The following is a 26,406-nucleotide window of genomic DNA, read 5'->3' on the forward strand; positions in this document are numbered from 1 at the left end:
ATACCATAGGTTATAACCAGAATATTACAATATTTTCTTTCATTGTTTTCATGTTTTAAAGAAATATTTTATTTGTGTCTAGTGCACACAGAAGTGACTGTTGTAGTTTCTACTGCCTCCGGTACACAACCTCACACGTCTGTCACAACCAGCAGTCCCTCTGTCTGTCAGACGACATCATGTCAGTCGTCTCAGACACAGACCTCGTCAGGTATCAGTTCGTCTTCACTGAATGTTGGATCAACAGCAAGTAGTGCTGTATTAGCAACACTGATACCAACGACAGCAATACCAGCAACAACTACAGCAGATATGTCAACGATCGTAACAACAGCAGTAACTTCAGCAACATCAAACACTGGCTCAGTCTCAACAACAGTATCAGCGATACAGAACCCTGCAACAACAGCCACCTCATCATCAACATCCTGTCTGGTCTTTTCTTCTGCAGTCAATCTCTTGTCAAACACCACGACAACACCCAGCCATACGTTAACGACATCCAGCATACCGTGTGTTTCCACATCGGCTCCAACAGGAAGTAACGTTTTACCAGTCCCTGCCCCTTGTGTGCATTGTGAGTAGCAACAGAACGTGGAGATTTGTCTCAGACTTTATTTCACATTTTGTTCATTTTCACCAGATTTGCTTAATGATGACATATTAATGGCATGGCATTTGTGTGCAAAGATATATGATAACCATATTCATGCTATAGCATATGGTCCGAATGTCTTCTCTCCAGTTAGTTAGAAATTTTAACTCCTAGATACCTGAAAACTGATAAGTAATACGTATATTTAAATGCGATCTATAAAAAATCGTCTCACAACATCTACAGTGGTTTCTGTCTTTGTTTTGATTGTTTTATCTGCATATGTATTTTAGGCACACAAAACACAATTACAGATGAAGAGAACAATTTCCTACGATACTTTCTTATGGCTCAGCTTGGTACCCAGGCCTTGCGGATTCTGTTCGACTCATTTGTCAAACCTATGTCTCTGACAAATCACCTACAGAATGTAAAACCAAAATTAAAACACTGTACAGCGCAACAGAAGGCCATCCTATATCCGGGTAAGAAGTTTATAATTGAATATATAGATCCACAATCAAGGTATCTAATGTTCATTTAGCACAAGGTCATAGTTATACCTAAGACTGGGTTTTGTGCTGTTTAAACCTATGAAACAGTCACACAACCATACATTAAAGCTGACATGAATTAATAAATATAGTATAATTCTAAATGTCCGCCACATTTCTCTGCTAATCCGCCGTATTAGTTATAGTTTCTATTGTTATATGTATCAGGGTTCGCATGGTATATAAGGAGACGAGCTTTGCTACGCTTCACTTCACATCAGTGTCGATTTACCTGTGCGGGTAGCTTCGACAGGTAACACGTACATCTCCGATACTAATTTATAGGATATCAAGAAGAAATGAAATCACGTTTTGGAACACCACGCAGTGCTCAAAATTATAACAAACATATCGCACAGTAGTAAATCATTCTAAATATATATATTTGGATACATATATATAGAATGCCTTTTCTTTACGTGAATGTGCGTACATTTGCAGTAAATATGTCAAAACTATACAAAAATGTGGAGAAATAGATGTATTTCATCTATTATCTATTGATGAAATGGAATAAGCAAAGGGTATCAATCTATACCATTCACAATTACTTCAAGTGAAAGGCAAATACATAAATACTACTGTACTTATAAACATGACATGTATGCTCGCCATGAAAACGCATCGAATGAGGACGACAATTATTTACCTGGGTCTACTTGTAATATATGTAAAGGACCGCAGATGTACGTGTATACTTGTCGAAAATACTCTAAGTAGTAGTAAAACTCCCTTTATTTGCATAATCCTGAAACAAAACGATAAACTCCATTTGCATTCCAACAGTAAACAACATTGTCCATTGTACAGATTGGGACACACTTAGCCCGTGCCAATCAGCTATCTTCAATCAGGGGAAGTATCAGAGTATAATATTTACCCTGTATTGTGCATGAATCCTTATACCATATGATTTATTGGTCAGAGTATTGCAGATTTATAAATCAGGAAATCATTTGGGTACATAAATTGCTTATGCATACATAATTTGCATATACAACACTACGAGTGTATGGGATGAGAGAGAGAGAGATAACGACGAGAGAGAGAGAGAGAGAGAGAGAGAGAGAGAGAGAGAGAGAGAGAACCGATAGTCTTGTAATAATTGCGCTCTTATTAAGACAAATGATATCGTTAATTCAATAAAAGAGAACAGTACTAGTAACTCAATATTACTCTCATTAATTGATAATACAGATCTATTTGATTCATTTAAAGCACGCAATAATTAAAAATTAAACATCTTTAAATAATGTTATTTTCAATTACTTCAAATCATGCTAATTTGGCGCTCAATAGATCTTATATATCTATGTCATTTTGCGTTATTACATTCTGTGTTGAACTCGACGCAAATTAATTGTACTAATGCAAAATGTAATAATTGAGTTTATCATATTATGCGTCGTTATCAAGCACATAAAATCAAGGGGAGGGGACAAAAGTGTCTGTACCCCACCTTTATTAACAATCTCCATTTTTTGTTATTTTGTAATGCAAATAAAAGATACATTGAGTGACAACCCCTCCCCCACTTGACCCCAGCTTGAAAGTTCTGATATAATAGTAGAAGACACACACCACCACCAATTAAGAAAATGAAGATATTATGAGGCACTCATAGTAGAGGACTCTAACCACCCCATCCCACCCCAACGATTAAAGAAAATGAAGTGTACGGGGAAATTATTGAGGCAGTCAAAGGAAAAGACTCTTTAACCTTTCACCCCCACATTAGGACTTTGAACATCGGACAGAACATTTTGGTTTGTTTGGGTGTTTTGTTTTATTTTATTGCTGTTTTCGTTCATCTTTTTAAATTATTATTTTGAATGGCAAGAAATTTTGAAGAATCCAATATTCCATTTTCCCCCCTGTTGTACCCCCCCCCCCCCCCCCACCCCCCGTATGAAAAATGACGATACATGTCTGGTTATTACATGTACATTTTGCTTTGCAACACATGCATGTATACTAATTGTATGGTGTAGAATTGTACCCTTTACCAAGTTTTCCGTCATTTACACAGTGTAAGGAATGGTAAACCAAAATCACAAAACAAAATGCATAAAGACCAAGATAATTTCAAGCGTAGGAACTTCATTCGTGAATACATAAATACATGTATTCAGAAAAATCGTATGCATGCATTGCAGGACTATAGCATTTGTGTGTTTTAACGTTTCTGTAACATGCCATACTGATTACTTTCAGGCTTGAGTGTAATTTATTCATAAATATTTTCATTTCGTAGATCTGGCGCAATGGCCATACCGCTGTACGTCGAAATTTAAAATTCAAATGTATTCGATAAGATGTTAGTATTCATAAATCAATAAAATTCGTATTGACGTTTTATTTGATATGATACAATGTCAATATACTGTATTGCATTAGTAGGATATGCAAAAGGCAAGAGTATAAACATTTTCTTTTTTCATTATTAGTATTAATATCTATATGATCACGAAAAAACATTGTATAATTTATATCTGGATTCATTTATACCGATTTAGATATCAATAAAAACAAAGCTGCATAGTTTGGGTGAGGGGGTTCTAATGAGTCTGATGAAATTAAAAGAAGGAACCCAACATTTGCATTCAAAGTAGATGTACTTCAAAATGAAGTCATTTCTGCTCTGACTGAAAGCATGATTCTAAATTCGGGAACGAATCTTGCATACAAAATAATTAATAGGGGAACACATAAATTCGAGCTCCTTTGGAATTTAATGAAATGCAGATATGCGCTTTTCTTTCAACATGAATTGGTATGTTGTTTCAGGGACGTATACAGGGGGTTGGGGTGGGCAGGAAGGCTGGTCTGCTCTCCCAACTTTTTTGACAATTTACTTTTTTCCCGTTATTCTAACATACAAAGTCAGTATTTTCTACATGCACAGTTCAAACTTATTTTTTTTTTAATTTGTAATGAATTCAATTATAAGCATCAACTCCTGTAAGTTCCAAATATATTGTCAATCACAAACTTTTAAATAGCTGGAAATTTTTAATGCCTGTTAGCTTACATTTATATCAGGGATCAATTTTCTTTCCTTATGTGAAATGATATATTGTAAATCGAAGTAGGACGCTCTCTCTCTCTCTCTCTCTCTCTCTCTCTCTCTCTCTCTCTCTCTCTCTCACCTGTTCAATCAATGAATATTGACATACAGCTTCTCCATCGTCAACTTCCCATATTTATGTAGCAATATTCCATTATCACCTGAATATGGTGTTTATATATATCAACTGATTCGATATGCAAGAGCTTGTTCTGCGTATGGTCAGTTTTTAAGTCGAGGTAAGCTACTGACAAACAAGTTGATGGTACAGGGGTTTCAACAGTCTCGATTGAAGTCAGCATTTCGCAAATTCTCTGGTCGTTATAACGATCTAGTTCGTCAGTACAACCTCGCATTGGGTCAAATGCTGTCTGACATGTTTCATACCGATTGTTAAGCCGTTCTTGGCACACTGATTTCGACTGCGGATAACTCCGTTTACCTGATCAGGATATAGGGCTCACGGCGGTTGTGACCGGTCAACAGGGGATGCTTACTCATCCTAGGCACCTGATCCCACCTCTGGTGTGTCCAGGGGTCCGTGTTTGCCCAACTATCTATTTTGTATTGCTTATAGCAGTTATGAGATTGATGAATGCTCGTTAACTTCACCTTGCATACAGAGACTGTAAATAATTATGTGGTTCCAAAAGAGACAACAAAGCTATATTTTCGTTTATACATTTCCTTTTATATGTGTCTTTGTGTAATCAACTGTTTATTATGGATTGCAAATGTAATACCCGCATTTTCACACAGAAGTATATTTTCGATCATTATTCCCTTATTTGTATATCCAAGTTTGTATATGATCATCGATAAATTTTGAATTGTGTACGCAATATATCCAACCAGATATTAGATTCCCGATTTCTATAAACTGCAAAACCCTGGACCAGACAAGCATTCAATACAGGAACAATTTTCGACTCTGATATCTCCACTGATTGAAGACACCCTGTTTGGCACGGGTGAAGTGTGTCGCAGTCTGTATAAGGGAATGACAACGTGTTGTAAAGTTCTAACGAGATACAAATGGAGTATATCATTTTGTTTCGTGGATTTATCAGAATAAAGAGAATCTAATATTTTTGGTAAGTGCACATATCCGATACCTGTTAGATAAACGCCCGTATTTGATATGGGTTTTTTTTTGGCGACTATACCGTGTGCATTACATATTATGCATATGTCATGCACCTTTATTTTGCAAGAATTGATATAAATGATATATTTTATGTTCTTTGATTATACCACTCTATCAGTATATAATTGGCAAATGGTTTCTCCGCATTTATTTTATAAGAAACTGCAAATACTTGCACGCACTTGCAAGTATGCAATAAAAGCTTTTCGTTTTTTGTTTTTTTTTTATTTTTTGTCTAACTTATCTAAATTTCCAGAATGTAGCACTGGTATACAATAAATATTTTGTAATTTTGAGCAAAGCATAATGTTTTAAAATGTTATTTTATTTGTTTCTCATTCCCTATTACAATATACTGAATTAGAGTTATCCTTCTTGAAATGTTGGTATTGTATTGCGCATGTTGGGTATCAAGAAAGACTTCCTGTTTACCACGATGGCTGGCTCCATCATGATATTACATGGTGTCAGAATCTCAACTCATTGCTTCACACAGAGACACTGGTTTGTACAAAAAATTACTCAGATAAATAGTTTATAGACTAAACTCACAAATGGCAGGAAACAAGATTAAAACTTTACCCGATTTTAATCCTGCGGATCCAAATACAGGAGCCCAAGAATGGCAGCGTTACAAACGTAATTTTTTAGTACACCTAGATGCCCAAGGTTTAGATGACAAACCCGGTAAACGAAAAGTTGGAATGTTGCTAGCCAACATGAACCACGAGGCAGTGAAAATCTACGATTCATTCACTTGGGCAGAGGCAATCGAATTAAATGTTTTAAAATGTGATTTTATTTGTTTCTCATTCCCTATATATTACTATCGGAGATGTGCACTGGTCGAGTCCACCTAGAAAAATCACTCAGGTGTGACAATCACATTTGGGGTATATACGGATAGAGTAAATTAGGCTACCTGAGAGAAATATGGCGGGTAAGATGAGAAAGGTGTACGTATTTATTGATTCATGTCAGCTTTAACATATTAACATACTAATATTATATCTCTTTTCGATTATCTAATGAAGGTACATGTGATATATTTGTACAACCTGTGAGTACCAGTAGATCAGTTACCTCATTGTGTTTACCTGTGGACCAGTTACATCAACAAACACTGATGAACCTCCTTTTACACCTGTTTTAGGGTCTGATATGTATTAGAAACAAAGTTGTTTTCGTCCCATGGCTTTTTCTTCATCTCTCAACCTTTTACATTTCCAAACGGTTTCAATACGTTTTAATTTGTTTCGACACAGTTCTGTCCAAAGATACATTTTTTTTTCGTAAGGCAACGACATTGAAAGGGCTGAAAATAAAATGGGTACAAATATTCCCCTGTATACAGTTTCTATTCTACACCCTACTGTTGGCGCAGGTATACCGCTTACCTCAACACTAGTTGACACATATATTCTTGTACACCTTAATGTAGATACAGGTGAACCAGTTACCTCCACAGGCATTGGTGAATATCTTTTAAACACTGGAGTATTTGCATATAAAACCTTTACCTCAACACTTTAACATACTAGTTTCTCTTCTAAGTGCTACTGTAAGTGTCGATAAACCAGTTACTTCAACATACTTTTGATGAGTCTTTTGAACATATTCTTAAGTTGGTGTCGGTGAAATGGTTACCTCAAAGGGTTTCAATAGATCTGTTGTACGCTTTACTGTAGGTACCGGTAGACCGGTTACCTCAACATACTTCGATAAATGCATTGTCAATACCATAAAGTAGATGCAAATGAACCAGTTACCGCAACAAATTTTAATATATTTTTTGTGAATTTTACTGTAGGTGCCTGGGGACCTGTGACCTCAGCAGACTTTGATACATCTCTTCTGTACACCCTGCTGCGTAACACAGTGAAAATAACACCTCCAACGAGTGGATGGAATAATGAACCAAATCCTGCTGACATCTCAAAGGGGGACGATGTGGAGAGAATAAGATTCGCTAGGAATTCTTTATGTCATGGTAAAACGTCCATGGATCAATCAACATTCAATTCAAAATGGACATGTCTTTCTCAGGTTTGTGCTCTTTCCTTGTGTTGTATGTGTGGATACAATGTATCATAGGTGAGTAATTTGTAATCGTGGAAACAAAATTCCAACTATGCCAGAATATAACATGAAATTTTAAGAAATGCAGTAGCATTCCATATTAAGGGCCTAGGAGTGGCCTTCCTTGAAGAAAAAATTTGGGTAATCATAATCTCATAAATTAATTGTTGTGTATTTCAAAAGGGTGAATTGTTTACAACGGTTTTGTTTGACTGTAGTTAAACATTCCAGTTGGAATAAAATGACTTATGAACACCTCGGAGCTAATGGAAAACTGAAGATAACGAACAGTGAGTGATCAATCTCACATATCTTATAAAGAGTACAAAATTGAGAATAGAAAAAACGTAGACCTCTGAAAACAACAGAGATGGGATCAAGTGCTTGAGAGAAGTAAGTATTTCATTTTCACCTGTCACATCCGCCCTATATCTATATCAGGCAAACGGAGTAATTCGTAGTTAAGTCATTAGGTAAAGAACGCAGTCTAAAAATTGGTTGGAACACGACAGACAGCGTTTGATCAAATGGTAGGTTGTATTTGCAAATTATATCATTAGAACGACCATAGAATTGCAAAATGTTGACTTTAAACTAGACTGTTGAAACCCCTGTAACTTTAATTTATTCATCAGTAAGTTATCTCGATTAAAAAATGTAATACACAGAACATATTATCGTGTATCGAATGTTTAGTGCGACGAGTTATATTACAGATTGCATATACATGTACCTATATTTACGTCCTTGATACAGAACCTTGGAACTGTGGTAAGGGTTCCTTATCTTGCCAAAAGTCACACATATATCCTTGACACATTTCTAAAGTCACACATATATCCTTGACACATTTCTAAAGCCACACATATATCCTTGACACATCTGGCTTTTGAGGTCTCATCCGAAAAATCATTCACTTTCATTAAGATGCCAAGAATTCGAGAAAAGAACGTCTAATACAGTACCTTTTAGTGACCTATTCCGTTGTAGGCAGAATTTAAACCCAGGTAATTTGATGACTGAGCTATTTTAAATATGAATATCATAAATGCATATGACATGGCAAAGGTCTAAAAGGCAATGTATTCGCAGAAAATGTGTGAGAAGAAAAAATTGTCGTTCAAAGTTTTTACATTGTAAAGTTTATGTTGATAAGCATAACATTGTTGCACAATGATCGTGACATTTCTATTTTTGTCCCTCGCAGGGGATGTTGATTTGGATCTGTCCATCCGTCTATTAGTGTGTCCGTAATTTCCAGACTATGTCACTGAAAGTCAATCAGTTTTTGCAATCAAATTTCATTCAATTACTCTATATTCTTTGAAGAAGACCCCTTTTGATTTAGGTTAAAAGGTCAAAGACCAAGGTTGAAAGTCAGATATGGTGTCCAGATGCTAACTTTACTGTTCACCAAGCCAATGCACTGACACACAAAATAATGAATTTCTAGAACATAAGAAAGACAATTCGTAGAAAGAATCAAACATAGTTTAAGATTGTAAAGCTATTCCCCACTCTTTCAATCATTGACTAGGAGTTTATTTCTAAGATCAAACGTCCGTGCTTTTTATCCCCGTAATCTGAGATTCAGGGGATATAGTTTTTAGCTCACATGAGGTGAAATCTCAAGTGAGCCATTCTGATCACCTTTTGTCTGTCGTCTGTCTGTCCGCCCGTCTGTCCGTAAACTTTTCACATTTTCATCTACTCCAGAACCACTGGGTTAACTTCAAACTTTGGACTGTCCGTCTGTCTGTTTTTCCGCAATAATTCTAATCTTGAGCATAATGTTTAAATGGATGATGATAAGACTTTCATATTTCCCGTATAATATATTTGACAAGTCCTGTGGGGATTCGGATTAGAATAGGTCTTCAATACCCTTTTCTTGTCGTAGTAGGTGACTAAATGGGGCGGTCCTTCAGATGAGACGGAAAAACCGAGGTCCCGTGTAACAGCAGGTGTGGCATGATATAGATCTCTCCCTGCTCAATAGCTATAAGCACCGAATATAGGCCTAAATTCTGCAGTCCGGCAATGGTGAGGTCTACATATGAGTGAAAGGTTCTCGAGAGGGACGTTAAACATTCTACAATTAATCAATATATTTGACAATACCTTTCTTTTGATAACGTATGTTTTGACCTTGAGACCTTTACCTGTGAAAAACCCGTCGCAATATGGCCGAAATATTGCCAAAACGGCATCGAATTCTAATTATTCAATCAATCTTTTGCAAGACTTTAACTTTGACCACACTTTTTGGACTGTTAGTGCTAGGAATATTCCTGGTAATAAGACTTTTGAAACCAAAATATTTTAGCTAATGGTGGTGTGCATTACTTGCACTCAAATGACATCTGTGACCTAGATTATTCTAGAGTTCGATGTTTACTTCTTTAGTAGAAAGATGACGTAATGGTTACATAGCTGTGTATTTCAAGATTGTACTGTAAAATTCATTATTATTATACATACACTGTGAACTTTAATGATAAAAATATCTGGTTAAACAAGCACTTTAGGCATTTGGATTATTTTATAACTGGTGACTAAGATTTTGGAATTTACTTTTTTGTGTGTAGATTGAATTCGGCACGGACTTTAATATTGTTTACCTATCGTAAGTTAGAATTTTGTTTTTCTAATAATTTTCTTTCAACAATTGTAAATAAATATTATTAAATGTTAAATTGCCTTTGTTAGTAAATTCTATCGCTTTGTTATCAAGGGTTAATTCTTACCCATGACAATGACATTGAATTTGCATTTTGGTCACACGAGGAAGGGGATCCAGTGTTTTGCATGCATACCTTGCTGAAATAGTGATAATGATAAAGTTTCAATTACGAAGTTAAAAGTTTCAACATGTCAAATGACATTGTAAAAAAATTAACAATTTACTTAATGAAAACTGGAAATTCTTCTCTACTTACGCTTATTTTCACTTAATTGATGAAAGGGTTAACAATATCCAACAAGTTGTCCATATTTCAAGTTGTGAGTTAAATTAGTCTGTTCCTCTTCCCCCAATTCTGTTCGCACACTCTCTACGTTCAATGTAGAGGGTGTGCAAATGGAATTGTGGGAAGGGGAACAGACTAAAGTTAAATCAACAGTGGAATTATTTTCATTTACAATACGTCCTTGAGAATCGCTATAATTGACGATAAACAACTTATTACTTCATACACCTTAAAAAATTTATAAACTTATTACATGCGGTTTTGAGGATGTCCACTTTTTGTGAATTGGTTCGAGGGTTACAATGTGTGAGTGCTGTCTCTCCATCTTATTTCTATGTATTCCACTACTTATTTTGGGAGACATAAATACTCTGAATTGTGAAATATGATTACATTTTTCAACTTTTTAAGGAAACAAATATGAATTAATTTTTTTTTAATATAAAAAAATATATAAAGAATTCTGAAGAGATCTTAACTGTTTATAGAAACCGTACATTCACGAGCTCTATATAAGTATTTAGGTAATTAATATTAATTGTCAGTGATGTTTTTACCAATTCAAATAAAATAATATAAATTAATCTGTAAATCAATAAACTGGTGACTCAAATAAACAATCAATCAAGTCTTAATATGAACATCTATCATAGCTCGTAACGAAATCATTACCACCTGTGAAGGAGAAACTCCAAAAGTATTTTTAAAAGTATGCCAGAAGAGGTGTGAATCAAATATGGATTCCAAAAATTTCTAAAGAACTTCTAGTGAGTTTTCCTCAAATTAACAACATCAAAATGTTTGACTTTTCAACACTACACGACCATTCCTCACGATAAATCAAAGACTGGACTTTTTGACATCATAGACAGTTGGTTCTTCAACAAAAATGGAAAAAGGAAATATTCATATAGTGATCAGTCATTCAAAAAATTACTTAACACCACTCTGATTCTACGCACAATTACTATGAAATTTATATCAAAAATATGATAGAGTTCTTCAGTGACGAGATATTCGTACTCTTTGGTGATCATGTTTTCCAACAATCTGTTTCAAATTTCCATGGGAAAAATTCTGCTCCTTTATTAGCTAACCCGCTTTTATATTCTCATGAGGCAGAATTTATTCAAAAGCTTCCACAAAAGAAAATATCTCTTGCTGTGGCCTGCAACACGACGTTCAGATATATTGACGATGATTCATCTATTACCAATAATCATTTTCATTCATATGAAGATTTGATATATGCCAGTGAACTCGAAATAAAAGACACCACAGAGTCCTCCGCATATGCTTCAAACCTAGATATCTTTATTTAACATAGACGTAAATTTCAAACTAACAATTAAATTTTTACAAAAAACGGTATGAATTCACCTTCTCTTCGTCAACTTCCTATATCTATACAGCAATATTCTATTATCACTTGCATAAGGTGTTTATGTTTCTTAACTATTCGAAACGCTAGAGCTTTTTCTGCATATGAGGAGTTTCTAAATCAAGACAGCCTACTGATAAATTGATGTCACAGGGCTTGCAACTCTCTTGTTTAAAGTCAGGATTTAGCAAATTCTATAGTCGTTATAATGATCTACTTTGCCAATACAACCTATCATTGGGTCAAATGATGTCTGACGTGTTTCATACCAATTAGTAGGCTGTGTTGTACAGATTGATTTGACTACAGATTATTCCGTTTACCTGATCAAGGTATAAGGCTCATGGCGGGTGTCACTGGTCGACAGATGATGCTTACTCCTCCTTGACCCTGATCTCACCTCTGATGTATCCAGTGATCCAGATTTGGCCAACTCTTATTTTTGATGAAAATGGTCACTGTTCGTTACCTTTACCTTTTCATCTAGAGATTGTCTTGGAGCACATTTTAATGCTTTTATTCTCTTTATAGTGAATTATTTTATACAGGCTATCGGACGACTGAGCAGCGGTTTCCTTAATGGTGATGTTGCCTCCTTAGCAACAAGGAAGTTTGATAAATCTGAGAAACAGGTCATATTGGATGACTTCCTGCTTCTTAAAAAAAGGCTTCAACAATTAGAGAGAAGACATATTCCATTTAATGTCCGAGGTATTTCATGTTATCTAACAAATGAAGAATATACCAACTCAAATGGATAGATATCCATATTATGAGTAGGTTATTTCATATCCTAGTCATAAAATTAACAATCTTTTGCAGAACAACATGAAGAGATATTGAATAAATGGGGAAAGGAATATGAAGTTCTGTGCGAAACGAGAGCGTACTACAGAGTGAAATCAGAAATCGAGTCCAAAGACACCGTGACAATAATAAGCGGTCCAGGAATGGGAAAAACATTCATTGCCAGGCAGACATGTCTTCATCTGCAAAATGAAGGTTGGGAAATCATCCCCGTCCAACACGTAGACGAGATGACTAGCTATCGTCTCGTCAGTATCAAGCAGGTGTTTCTTCTTGACGATCCTGTGGGAGTATTTGGATTCGATCGATCAGCATCAACTGCTATAGAAAGAATGTTTGAAGCTTTTGCTCCTTCAGATAAAACCAAATTTATTTTTACCTGCAGAAAAGCTGTTTATTATGAATGCAAAGATATGGAACACAGTTTCCTCAGAAACATTATTGATATTGGAAGTTTAGATCTTATGCTGAATGAAAAAGAAATGAAGGACATGTTAGCTTCTCACTGTAAAAGTACAGGAGTGGAGGAGAAAGTCTATATAAACATCTTGCTAAATCCTGGTATGACAATGTTCCCACTTTTATGTCGTTTATTTGCAAACGACAAAGAAAATCAGAAATGTGGACGACTTTTTTTTGAAACGGCAAACAAAAGCATCATTAACCAATTCAAGAAAATGAGAAATCAAAAGGAGTCACAGTATGCGACACTTGTGTTATGCATGCTAGCAAACAATCATTTAACGAAAAAAGATATACCTGAATATTTTGTACTAATAAGCGCTTATTTTGACATTGTTAATCAGTCTTGTATTCAAAGGTCTCTGAAGGAATTGACAGGAACATATGTTGTGAAGAATAACGGGGTTTATTCTTTCTTACATGACGCTTTATTTGAGGCCATTGCTTGCTTACATGCTTTGAAGTTCCCTGAACAGGTGCTGAACTCAATGCCAAGTAGTTACATCGCAAACAACGTTCGTGTTACTAGTGAGACTACAGAATCGGGATATGAAAATTTATGCATCTGCTTGAAAAGGAAACACTATAAATTCCTTGTAAGAAGACTTTTAAAGGATATCAAAGACGTACATTTTTATGATGTTTTTGATGGGAAAAGCCTAAAATGTGAAGAGTTCATGAATTTCTTTATTTCCTATCTCGACACAGTGTCTACAGATGATCTTGTAGATCTGATTTTAACTATTCATTATTCTGACTCGAAAGTACTTCAGCGCAGTGGAAAGGCAATGGAAAGGATTGCATACTGGGGAAAGGAATACTATCAACAAAAATTACTCATAGGAGAAAAAATAACGATAAGTAGAATCACAGGAAAAGGAAAGGGCAAGTACATACGTAACAATGCTGGCCCTCAATACAGCATACTTACATTGAGTTGGATGATTCATTATGGGCATATCAGGCTTCTGTCTTATATTCTTGATAGACTTGATGATAGACAACAACTGTCTGACATAAGGAAATCTGAAGGTGCTAGGTTGTTATTGCTCGCATGTTTTAGTGGAAATCTTGAGGTAGTTCAGCGACTCGTCAGTTGGTTAGGGATGTCATATCTCAATGGATCTCCAAATCAAAAAACTGACAACAACAATGAGCACTTGTGTTTCACTCCATTAACAGGTGCTGTTTTTGCTGGACATGAATCAGTGATAGAATTCCTTATAAATGAAGGGGTCAATGTAAATCTGCAGGATGACACAGCTGAAGAAGACACCCCTCTCACCAAAGCCTGCAGACTGGGATATACCATCGTGGTGCAAACACTCTTACGCTGCAAGGCAGACATTAACCAGGTCAATGGTACAATGAGATCTCCATTGTTCTGGGCGTCACGGATGTCTAGAACTGATATAGTAAGGCTATTGATACAGAACAACTGTGATGTTAATATAGTTGACTCTGGGGGCAGAAGTGCTCTACATGAAGCAGCAGGAAGAGGTTTTGATGATATTGTAAAATTGTTGGTCGAGAACAAGGCCGATGCAACTTTGGTGGATAGGAAAGGAAAATTAACGGTAACATTGGCAAAGGAATCAAATGAAAACATAAAAACATTATTTACCTCACAGTGCAAAAATTCCTCCTCATTTTGCCAAGAGTTTGTTCAAGAACTAATACAAATCATAAGTGATGAATTCTGCAGAAACGAAACTACACCAAACACTTTAACAGACAAACCCTTCTCCTGTCTTTTTGATGTACTCACCGTGTCGGAATTAAATAAGCCCTTACCTCAGGAGTGGCATTCTCACTGTTTTAGCCATTACATTTCAACAGGACATCAATCTGTACTGAGGTGTTTATTAAGTCATGGATACCAGATTATTTCCACCAATCCTTACCTTCAAGACGCACTGTTTACTGCATCAAGGAATAGACACACTGAGATAGTCAAACATTTAGTAGAACACGGTGCAAATGTCAAGATTTGTGATTACAATAATTTTACACCGCTCTTTACGGCATTACAGAATGGATACACTGAGATAGTCAAACATTTAGTAGAACAAGGTGCTGATGTCAATATTTGTAATGACGAGAATGTCACACCGCTCTTCATGGCATCAGAGAATGGATACACTGAGATAGTCAAACATTTAGTAGAACACGGTGCTGATGTCAATATTTGTAGTGACGAGATTGATACACCACTCTTTATGGCATCACTGAATGGACACACTGAGATAGTCAAACATTTAGTAGAACACGGTGCTGATGTCAATATTTGTAGATATGATAAGGTTACACCGCTCTTTACGGCATCACAGAATGGACACACTGAGATAGTCAAACATTTAATAGAACGCGGTGCTGATGTCAATATTTGTAGTGACGAGAATATTACACCGCTCTCTCTGGCATCACTGAATGGATACACTGAGATAGTCAAACATTTAGTAGAACACGGTGCTGATGTCAATATTTGTAGATATGATAATGTTACACCACTCTTTACGGCATTACAGAATGGATACACTGAGATAGTGAAACATTTAATAGAACACGGTGCTGATGTCAATATTTGTGATGACGAGAATGTCACACCGCTCTTTATGGCATCAAAGAATGGACACACTGAGATAGTCAAACATTTAGTAGAACATGGTGCTGATGTCAATATTTGTAATGACCGGAATGTTACACCGCTCTTTATTGCATCAAAGAATGAACACACTGAGATAGTCAAACATTTAGTAGAACATGCTGCTGATGTCAATATTTGTGATGACGAGAATGTTACACCGCTCTTTATGACATCACAGAATGGACACACTGAGATAGTCAAACATTTAGTAGAACATGGTGCTGATGTCAATATTTGTAATGACGAGAATGCTACGCCGCTGTATATAGCATCACAAAATGGGCACCATGAGATAGCTAAACATTTAATAGAACACAGTGCTGATGTCAATATTTGTGCTCTAGAAAATGTTACCCCGCTATTTATGGCATCGCAGAAAGGACATATTGAAATAGTCAAAGATTTAGTAAAACAAAGTACTGATGTCAATATTTGTAATGGCCAAGGTGTTGCACCACTCATTAGGGCATCACAGAATGGACACACTGAGATAGTCAAACATTTAGTAGAACACGGTGCTGATGTCAATATTTGTGATGTGGGAAATGTTACACCGCTCTTTATAGCATCAGAGGGAGGACACACTGAGATAGTCAAACATTTAGTAGAACACGGTGCTGATGTCAATATTTGTAGTGACAAGAATGTTACACCACTCTTGATAGCATCACAGAAAGGACACACTGAGATAGTCAAACATTTAGTAGAACACGGTGCTGATGTCAATATTTGTAGTGACGAGAATGTCACACTGCTCTTTATGGCATCACAGAAAGGACACACTGAGATAGTCAAACATTTAGTAGAACATGGTGCTGATGTCAATATTTGTAATGACCGGAATGTTACACCGCTCTTTATTGCATCAAAGAATGGACACACTGAGATAGTCAAACATTTAGTAGAACACGGTGCTGATGTCAATATTTGTAAATATGATAATGATACAGCGCTCTTCATGGCATCAGAGAATGGATACACTGAGATAGTCAAACATTTAGTAGAACACGGTGCTGATGTCAATATTTGTGATTACGAGAATGTTACACCACTCTCTATGGCATCACTGATTGGACACACTGAGATAGTCAAACATTTAATAGAACACGGTGCTGATGTCAATATTTCTAATGACGATAATGTTACACCACTCTCTATCGCATCACGGAATGGACACACTGAGATAGTCAAACATTTAGTAGAACACGGTGCTGATGTCAATATTTGGAGATATGATAATGTTACACCGCTCTTTACGGCATCACTGTATGGATACACTGAGATAGTGAAACATTTAATAGAACACGGTGCTGATGTCAATATTTGTGATTACGAGAATGATACACCACTCTCTATGGCATCACTGATTGGACACACTGAGATAGTCAAACATTTAGTAGAACACGGTGCTGATGTCAATATTTGTGATGTGAGAAATGTTACACCGCTCTTTATAGCATCAGAGGGAGGACACACTGAGATAGTCAAACATTTAGTAGAACACGGTGCTGATGTCAATATTTGTAATGACGATAATGTTACACCACTCTCTATGGCATCACTGAATGGACACACTGAGATAGTCAAACATTTAGTAGAACACGGTGCTGATGTCAACATTTGTAATGGCAAAAATAAAACGCCGCTCTATATGGCATCAAAGAATGGACACACTGAGATAGTCAAACATTTAGTAGAACACGGTGCTGATGTCAATATTTGTAGATATGATAATGCTACACCGCTCTTTACGGCATCACAGAATGGATACACTGAGATAGTGAAACATTTAATAGAACACGGTGCTGATGTCAATATTTGTGATTACGAGAATGATACACCACTCTCTATGGCATCACTGATTGGACACACTGAGATAGTCAAACATTTAGTAGAACATGGTGCTGATGTCAATATTTGTAATGACGAGAATGCTACACCGCTGTATATAGCATCACAAAATGGGCACCATGAGATAGCTAAACATTTAATAGAACACAGTGCTGATGTCAATATTTGTGCTCTAGAAAATGTTACCCCGCTATTTATGGCATCGCAGAAAGGACACATTGAAATAGTCAAAGATTTAGTAAAACAAAGTACTGATGTCAATATTTGTAATGGCCAAGGTGTTGCACCACTCATTAGGGCATCACAGAATGGACACACTGAGATAGTCAAACATTTAGTAGAACACGGTGCTGATGTCAATATTTGTGATGTGAGAAATGTTACACCGCTCTTTATGGCATCAGAGGGAGGACACACTGAGATAGTCAAACATTTAGTAGAACATGGTGCTGATGTCAATATTTGTAATGACGAGAATGCTACGCCGCTGTATATAGCATCACAAAATGGGCACCATGAGATAGCTAAACATTTAATAGAACACAGTGCTGATGTCAATATTTGTGCTCTAGAAAATGTTACCCCGCTATTTATGGCATCGCAGAAAGGACATATTGAAATAGTCAAAGATTTAGTAAAACAAAGTACTGATGTCAATATTTGTAATGGCCAAGGTGTTGCACCACTCATTAGGGCATCACAGAATGGACACACTGAGATAGTCAAACATTTAGTAGAACACGGTGCTGATGTCAATATTTGTGATGTGAGAAATGTTACACCGCTCTTTATAGCATCAGAGGGAGGAAACACTGAGATAGTCAAACATTTAGTAGAACACGGTGCTGATGTCAATATTTTTAGTGACAAGAATGTTACACCGCTCTTGATAGCATCACAGAAAGGACACACTGAGATAGTCAAACATTTAGTAGAACACGGTGCTGATGTCAATATTTGTAGTGACGAGAATGTTACACTGCTCTTTATGGCATCACAGGTTGGACACACTGAGATAGTCAAACATTTAGTAGAACACGGTGCTGATGTCAATATTTGTAATGTGAGAAATGTTACACCACTCTTTATAGCATCACAGAAAGGACACACTGAGATAGTCAAACATTTAGTAGAACATGGTGCTGATGTCAATATTTGTAATGACCGGAATGTTACACCGCTCTTTATTGCATCAAAGAATGGACACACTGAGATAGTCAAACATTTAGTAGAACACGGTGCTGATGTCAATATTTGTAAATATGATAATGTTACACCGCTCTTTACGGCATCACTGTATGGATACACTGAGATAGTCAAACATTTAATAGAACACGGTGCTGATGTCAATATTTGTAATGATGAGAATGCTACGCCGCTGTATATAGTATCACAAAATGGGCACCATGAGATAGCTAAACATTTAATAGAACACAGTGCTGATGTCAATATTTGTGCTCTAGAAAATTTTACCCCGCTATTTATGGCATCGCAGAAAGGACATATTGAAATAGTCAAAGATTTAGTAAAACAAAGTACTGATGTCAATATTTGTAATGGCCAAGGTGTTGCACCACTCATTAGGGCATCACAGAATGGACACACTGAGATAGTCAAACATTTAGTAGAACACGGTGCTGATGTCAATATTTGTGATGTGAGAAATGTTACACCGCTCTTTATAGCATCAGAGGGAGGACACACTGAGATAGTCAAACATTTAGTAGAACACGGTGCTGATGTCAATATTTGTGATGTGAGAAATGTTACACCGCTCTTTATAGCATCAGAGGGAGGAAACACTGAGATAGTCAAACATTTAGTAGAACACGGTGCTGATGTCAATATTTTTAGTGACAAGAATGTTACACCGCTCTTGATAGCATCACAGAAAGGACACACTGAGATAGTCAAACATTTAGTAGAACACGGTGCTGATGTCAATATTTGTAGTGACGAGAATGTTACACTGCTCTTTATGGCATCACAGGTTGGACACACTGAGATAGTCAAACATTTAGTAGAACACGGTGCTGATGTCAATATTTGTAATGTGAGAAATGTTACACCACTCTTTATAGCATCACAGAAAGGACACACTGAGATAGTCAAACATTTAGTAGAACATGGTGCTGTTGTCAATATTTGTAATGACCGGAATGTTACACCGCTCTTTATTGCATCAAAGAATGGACACACTGAGATAGTCAAACATTTAGTAGAACACGGTGCTGATGTCAATATTTGTAAATATGATAATGATACAGCGCTCTTCATGGCATCAGAGAATGGATACACTGAGATAGTCAAACATTTAGTAGAACACGGTGCTGATGTCAATATTTGTGATTACGAGAATGTTACACCACTCTCTATGGCATCACTGATTGGACACACTGAGATAGTCAAACATTTAATAGAACACGGTGCTGATGTCAATATTTCTAATGACGATAATGTTACACCACTCTCTTTCGCATCACGGAATGGACACACTGAGATAGTCAAACATTTAGTAGAACACGGTGCTGATGTCAATATTTGGAGATATGATAATGCTACACCGCTCTTTACGGCATCACTGTATGGATACACTGAGATAGTGAAACATTTAATAGAACACGGTGCTGATGTCAATATTTGTGATTACAAGAATGATACACCACTCTCTATGGCATCACTGATTGGACACACTGAGATAGTCAAACATTTAGTAGAACACGGTGCTGATGTCAATATTTGTAATGAACGGAATTTTACACCGCTCTTTATTGCATCAAAGAATGGACACACTGAGATAGTCAAACATTTAGTAGAACACGGTGCTGATGTCAATATTTGTGATTACGAGAATGATACACCACTCTCCATGGCATCACTGATTGGACACACTGAGATAGTCAAACATTTAGTAGAACATGGTGCTGATGTCAATATTTGTAATGACGAGAATGCTACACCGCTGTATATAGCATCACAAAATGGGCACCATGAGATAGCTAAACATTTAATAGAACACAGTGCTGATGTCAATATTTGTTCTCTAGAAAATGTTACCCCGCTATTTATGGCATCGCAGAAAGGACACATTGAAATAGTCAAAGATTTAGTAAAACAAAGTACTGATGTCAATATTTGTAATGGCCAAGGTGTTGCACCACTCATTAGGGCATCACAGAATGGACACACTGAGATAGTCAAACATTTAGTAGAACACGGTGCTGATGTCAATATTTGTGATGTGAGAAATGTTACACCGCTCTTTATGGCATCAGAGGGAGGACACACTGAGATAGTCAAACATTTAGTAGAACACGGTGCTGATGTCAATATTTTTAGTGACAAGAATGTTACACCGCTCTTGATAGCATCACAGAAAGGACACACTGAGATAGTCAAACATTTAGTAGAACACGGTGCTGATGTCAATATTTGTAGTGACGAGAATGTTACACCGCTCTTTATGGCATCACAGGTTGGACACACTGAGATAGTCAAACATTTAGTAGAACACGATGCTGATGTCAATATTTGTAATGAAAAGAATGTTACACCGCTCTTGATAGCATCATAGAATGGACACACTGAGATAGTCAAACATTTAGTAGAACACGGTGTTGATGTCAATATTTGTAGTGACGAGAATGTTACACCGCTCTTGATGGCATCACAGAATGGACACACTGAGATAGTCAAACATTTAGTAGAACACGATGCTGATGTCAATATTTGTAATGAAAAGAATGTTACACCGCTCTTGATAGCATCATAGAATGGACACACTGAGATAGTCAAACATTTAGTAGAACACGGTGCTGATGTCAATATTTGTAGTGACGAGAATGTTACACCGCTCTTGATGGCATCACAGAATGGACACACTGAGATAGTCAAACATTTAATGGAACACGGTGTTGATGTCAATATTTGTAGTGACGAGAATGTTACACCGCTCTTGATGGCATCACAGAATGGACACACTGATATAGTCAAACATTTAGAAGAACACGGTGCTGATGTCAATATTTGCAGATATGATATTGTTACACCGCTCTTGATAGCATCAGAGAATGGACACACTGAGATAGTCAAACATTTAGTAGAACACAGTGCTTATGTCAATATTTGTTATGACAAGAATGTTATACCGCTCTTCATAGCATCAGAGATTGGACACACTGAGATAGTTAAACATTTAGTAGAACACGGTGCTGATGTCAATATTTGTAATGTGAGAAATGCTACACCGCTCTTTGTGGCATCACAGAATGGACACACTGAGATAGTCAAACATTTATTAGAACACGGTGCTGATGTCAATATTTGTAGATATGGTAATTGTACACCGCTATTTATAGCATCACAGAATGGACACACTGAGATAGTCAAACATATAGTACAATGCGGTGCTGATATCAATATTTGTAATGTGAGAAATGTTGCACCGCTCTTTATAGCATCACAGAATGGACACACTGAGATAGTCAAACATTTAGTAGAACACAGTGCTGATGTTAATATATGTAGATATGATAATTGTACACCGCTCAATATGGCATCACAGAAAGGACACACTGAGATAGTCAAACATTTAGTAGAACACAGTGCTGATGTCAATATTTGTAGATATGATAATTTTACACCGCTCTTTATAGCATAACAGAATGGACACACTGAGATAGTCAAACGTTTAGTAGAACACGGTGCAGATGCTAATATCTGTAATATGAATATTTGAAAACAAACTGAGGACTTCAATGGCTATAAAAGATTTTGATAGATAAAAAAAGATGTCTTTTGTAAGTATGGATGTTTGACTGGAATCTGAGTGAAATTCAAAATGAATGAAATTTATTAATTTGTAGTGTTGTTGTTATCCAAACATGAAGTTAGTTTTTGACATATCAGAATTTCAATGTTCATTTGTTGAAATAAAGTTATCGCTAGAGTAGTAATAATTCGCCAGAAAAAATCTGCTATAGATCATTATATAATAATAGATGAAACCCCGCGCAAGCGAGGGAAATCAGAATTAAATAATATTGCATAGAGAAAATACTTTTAATACTTGTTCAAATTGTTGCGCACATTAATTCAATGACAGATATGTTTAATTCAACTGAATTTAAGAAAAACATTTCAATAATTGCGCGCATTAGTTATATTATGATATTTATTGATATAATATACAGTAAATAAAACTTGGTTATTAAGAAGTCACTTGGAGCTCCAAATCAAATGTTCTTTATGTAACATAAATGATCTCTCTCTGTTTTTGAAAATTAAAGAATTATTTTTTGTTACGAATGCAATCGTTATTCGTCATGCCGAACAGTTGACAAAAGACCAAATGAACGGTTGTTCATAATTTCAATATTTGAAACTCAGTATTGGGAATGTGTTTATTATGGTGGCTTTTGTCCAGTGCAATCATTGCCTCGCTTCATTCTGAAAAATTCCGTAAGCCTGGTCAAATACTAAAATCACGGATTTAGGAAATATTTATTCAACAATTATCAAAACTTACTTCTTTTGTAAAATCAAAATCAAATATCGATAAACAACGAATTAAAATCATATCGTATTATCTTAAGTTTTCTTAAAAGAAGAAAGAAATCTGGCTAAGATCTGGCACTTTCCTTTCATTTTTGGTATTTCGGGGTAGTTTATCGAAAACGAAAATAGGTTTTTGATTAATTGTACGACAATTACTAATCAAATAAGATTCTATTATAGCTTACAGACTTCGACTTCAATATATAACAGTATTAAAGGTGCAAGCAGTAACTCTGGAGCAAGCGTTTCGAAGAGTACTTGCAAATTTTTTTGGGGGTCTTTAAGTATAAATGATGTTTTGAAATTTATAGGCACCTGATCCCACCTATGGTGTGTCCAGAGGTCCGTGTTTGCCCAACTCTCTATTTTGTATTGCTTGTAGAGATTGATCACTGTTCGTTATCTTCACCTTGCATATAGTTAAAGTGGTATTTTATTGCAAACTTAAAAATAAACGTTTTTAGTACATGTGTCTGTGTGATTTCGTTATGCTGTTTTCTATACAGTTTTCCTTAACCATTATCTCTGTGGTGTCCTTTTACAATAAACTCTTTATATTTCTAGAACATTTACCTGTATAGTTCCTCTTATAATCACCTGTATACTTCCTCTTATAGTTATCTGTATAGTTCCTCTCATAGTTATCTGTATAGTTCCTCTTATAGTTATCTGTATAGTTCCTCTTATAGTCACCTGTATAATTCATCTTATAGTTATCTGTGTAGTTCCTCTCATAGTTATCTGTATAGTTCCTCTTATAGTTATCTGTATAGTTCCTTTTATAGTTGTATGTATAGTTCCTCTTATAGTTATATGTATAGTTCCTCTTATAGTTATCTGTATAGTTCCTCTTATAGTTATCTATTCCTCTTATAGTTTTCTGTATAGCTCTTCTTATAGTTATCTGTTCCTCTTATAATTATCTGTATAATTCCTCTTATAGTTATCTATTCCTCTTATAGTTACCTGTATAGTTCCTCTTATAGTTATCTGAATAGTTCCTCTTATAGTTATCTGTATAGTTCCTCTTATAGTTATCTGTATAGCTCCTCTTATAGTTATCTGTATAGCTCCTCTTATAGTTATCTATTCCTCTTATAGTTATCTGTATAGCTCCTCTTATAGTTATCTGTTCCTCTTATAGTTATCTGTATAGTTCCTTTTATAGTTATTTGTATAGTTCCTCCAATAGTTATCTGTATAGTTCCTCTTATAGTTGTCTGTATAGTTCCTCTTATAGTTATGTGTATAGTTCTTTTATAGTTATCTGTATAGTTCCTCTTGTAGTTATCTGTATAGTTCTTCCTATAGCTATCTGTTCCTCTTCTAGTTAGCTGTATAGTTCCTCTTATAGTTATCTGTAGAGTTCCTCTTATAGTTATTTGTATAGTTCCTCTTATATTTATCTGTATAGTTCCTCTAATAGTTATCTGTATAGATACTCTTATAGTTATCTGTATAGTTCCTGTTTTGATATCGGTATAGTTCCTCTTATAGTTATCTGTATAGTTCTTCCTATAGCTATATGTTCCTCTTATAGTTATCTGTATAGTTTCTCTTATAGTTATCTGTATAGTTCCTCTTATAGTTACCTGTATAGGTCCTCTTATAGTTATCTGTATAGTTCATCTTATAGCTATCTGTTCCTCGTATAATTATCTGTGTAGTTCCTCTTATAGTTATTTGTGTAGTTCCTCTTATAGTTATTTGTGTAGTTCTTCTTATAGTTATCTGTATAGTTCCTCTTATAAATATCTGTATAGTTCCTCTTATAGTTATCTGTATAATTCATCTTATAGTTATCTGTATCGTTCCTCTTATAGGTATCTGTATAGTTCCTCTTATAGATATATGTATAGTTCCTCTTACAGTTATCTGTATAGTTCCTCTTATAGTTATCTGTTCCTCGTATAATTATCTGTGTAGTTCCTCTTATAGTTATCTTTATAGTTCCTCTTATACCTATCTGTATAGTTCATCTTATACCTATCTGTATAGTTCCTCTTATATTTATCTTTATAGTTCCTCTTATAGTTATCTGTATAGTTCATCTTATAGTTATCTGTTCCTCGTATAATTACCTGTGTAGTTTCTCTTATAGTTATCTGTATAGTTCCTCTTATAGTTATCTGTATAGTTCCTCTTATAGCTATCTGTATAGTTCCTCTTATAGTTATCTATATAACTCCTCTTACAGTTATCTGTATAGTTCCTCTTATAGTTATCTGTTCCTCGTAGTTATTTGTATTGTTCCTCTTGTAGTTACCTGTATAGTGTCATAGTAATAAGATGAAATGTTTTTGTTAAAAATAAAAGTTTTCCTAAATTGAAACTGGTCCAAATTACACTCCCTCTCTTAAAGTACCACCTGTTAAGAATGAGCAGAAAGATAAACATTATGAACTGCACGTTGTGCATTGAGGATGAAACGATTCAACATCAACGTGACCAATGTCATTGTTGTATATGATAAAAAGAAAATAATGCATGTTATGCTAATGTACCAGTAGGAAAGTGAACCCTTGTTCATTGATTGATTGTATAACGTACGGCTCGTCCACCACTTCGATTCACTGTAAATTATAGAAAAAATGTTAGATCCCTGGGTCAGAACAATGTGAACATCCTTAAATAATAATGAAGTATTTCATAAAATGTCAAGGCTATCCGAAAAGCCATATAGGAACATGATTTTAATTCACAGAGCTTAAGAACATTTGCATTTTGATATCATTTAGCGTCATCCTACTAATCTTTTTAAAAAAAATTGTTTTTATTATTCCATATCAAAACTTGATCTCCTATTTTGGCTCCACCCTACATTCGGGTCTCTGAATTGAACACACTTGAATTGATACTACCGGAAGATCCTTCCATACTATAAATAGGATTAAATCCTGGCCCTACGGGTCTTGAGATTTCCAAAGATGTAGCCGTATATACTAGTATTCTCGTATAAAACTTTAATTCCTTATTGTGGCCCCCTCCTACATCCAATGTTTGTGATTTGAACAGACTTCAATTTGTACTATCTGGGGATGCTTGAGGATTAATGTGTATTCATGGCCCCATTGTTACCGATGGCCCCCTGCGATTTCTGTTATAACCATCAAACTTACCTTTCCACAGAGAACAAGAAAATGTATGTTTTAAGGGTGAGGATTTCAAGATACAGGAACATTTTAGAGCGTACATGACTAGAGATTAGGATATTATCTACCCGCCCTTCTGTTGTACATCATTGAACACATTTTAACACAAAATACACATACATTTAGGGTGGAGATCTCA

The 26,406-nt window shown here is 35.6% G+C and overlaps 1 protein-coding gene across 7 annotated transcripts in view; it reads left to right on the forward strand.

Annotated features, from left to right (window-relative positions):
- LOC125678759 (uncharacterized) overlaps positions 1–23,585 on the forward strand; it is a 58,777-nt gene extending 35,192 nt beyond the window's left edge. For 6 of the 7 annotated variants that reach the window (XM_056150612.1, XM_056150613.1, XM_056150616.1 and 3 more), the window contains 5 exons: positions 83–577; positions 889–1,080; positions 7,174–7,409; positions 12,341–12,503; positions 12,615–23,585. In XM_056150612.1, coding sequence (XP_056006587.1) covers positions 83–577; positions 889–1,080; positions 7,174–7,409; positions 12,341–12,503; positions 12,615–21,133 — 9,605 coding nt within the window. In that variant the 3' untranslated portion in view covers positions 21,134–23,585. Of the gene's footprint in view, positions 1–82; positions 578–888; positions 1,081–7,173; positions 7,410–7,676; positions 7,733–12,340; positions 12,504–12,614 lie in introns of those variants that run through there. The other variant, XM_056150617.1, reaches the window with a different exon arrangement.
- The last annotated feature ends 2,821 nt before the right edge of the window (positions 23,586–26,406 follow it).

The sequence above is a fragment of the Ostrea edulis genome, chromosome 9 (genome assembly GCF_947568905.1).
Source record: "Ostrea edulis chromosome 9, xbOstEdul1.1, whole genome shotgun sequence".
NCBI lineage: Eukaryota > Metazoa > Mollusca > Bivalvia > Ostreida > Ostreidae > Ostrea > Ostrea edulis.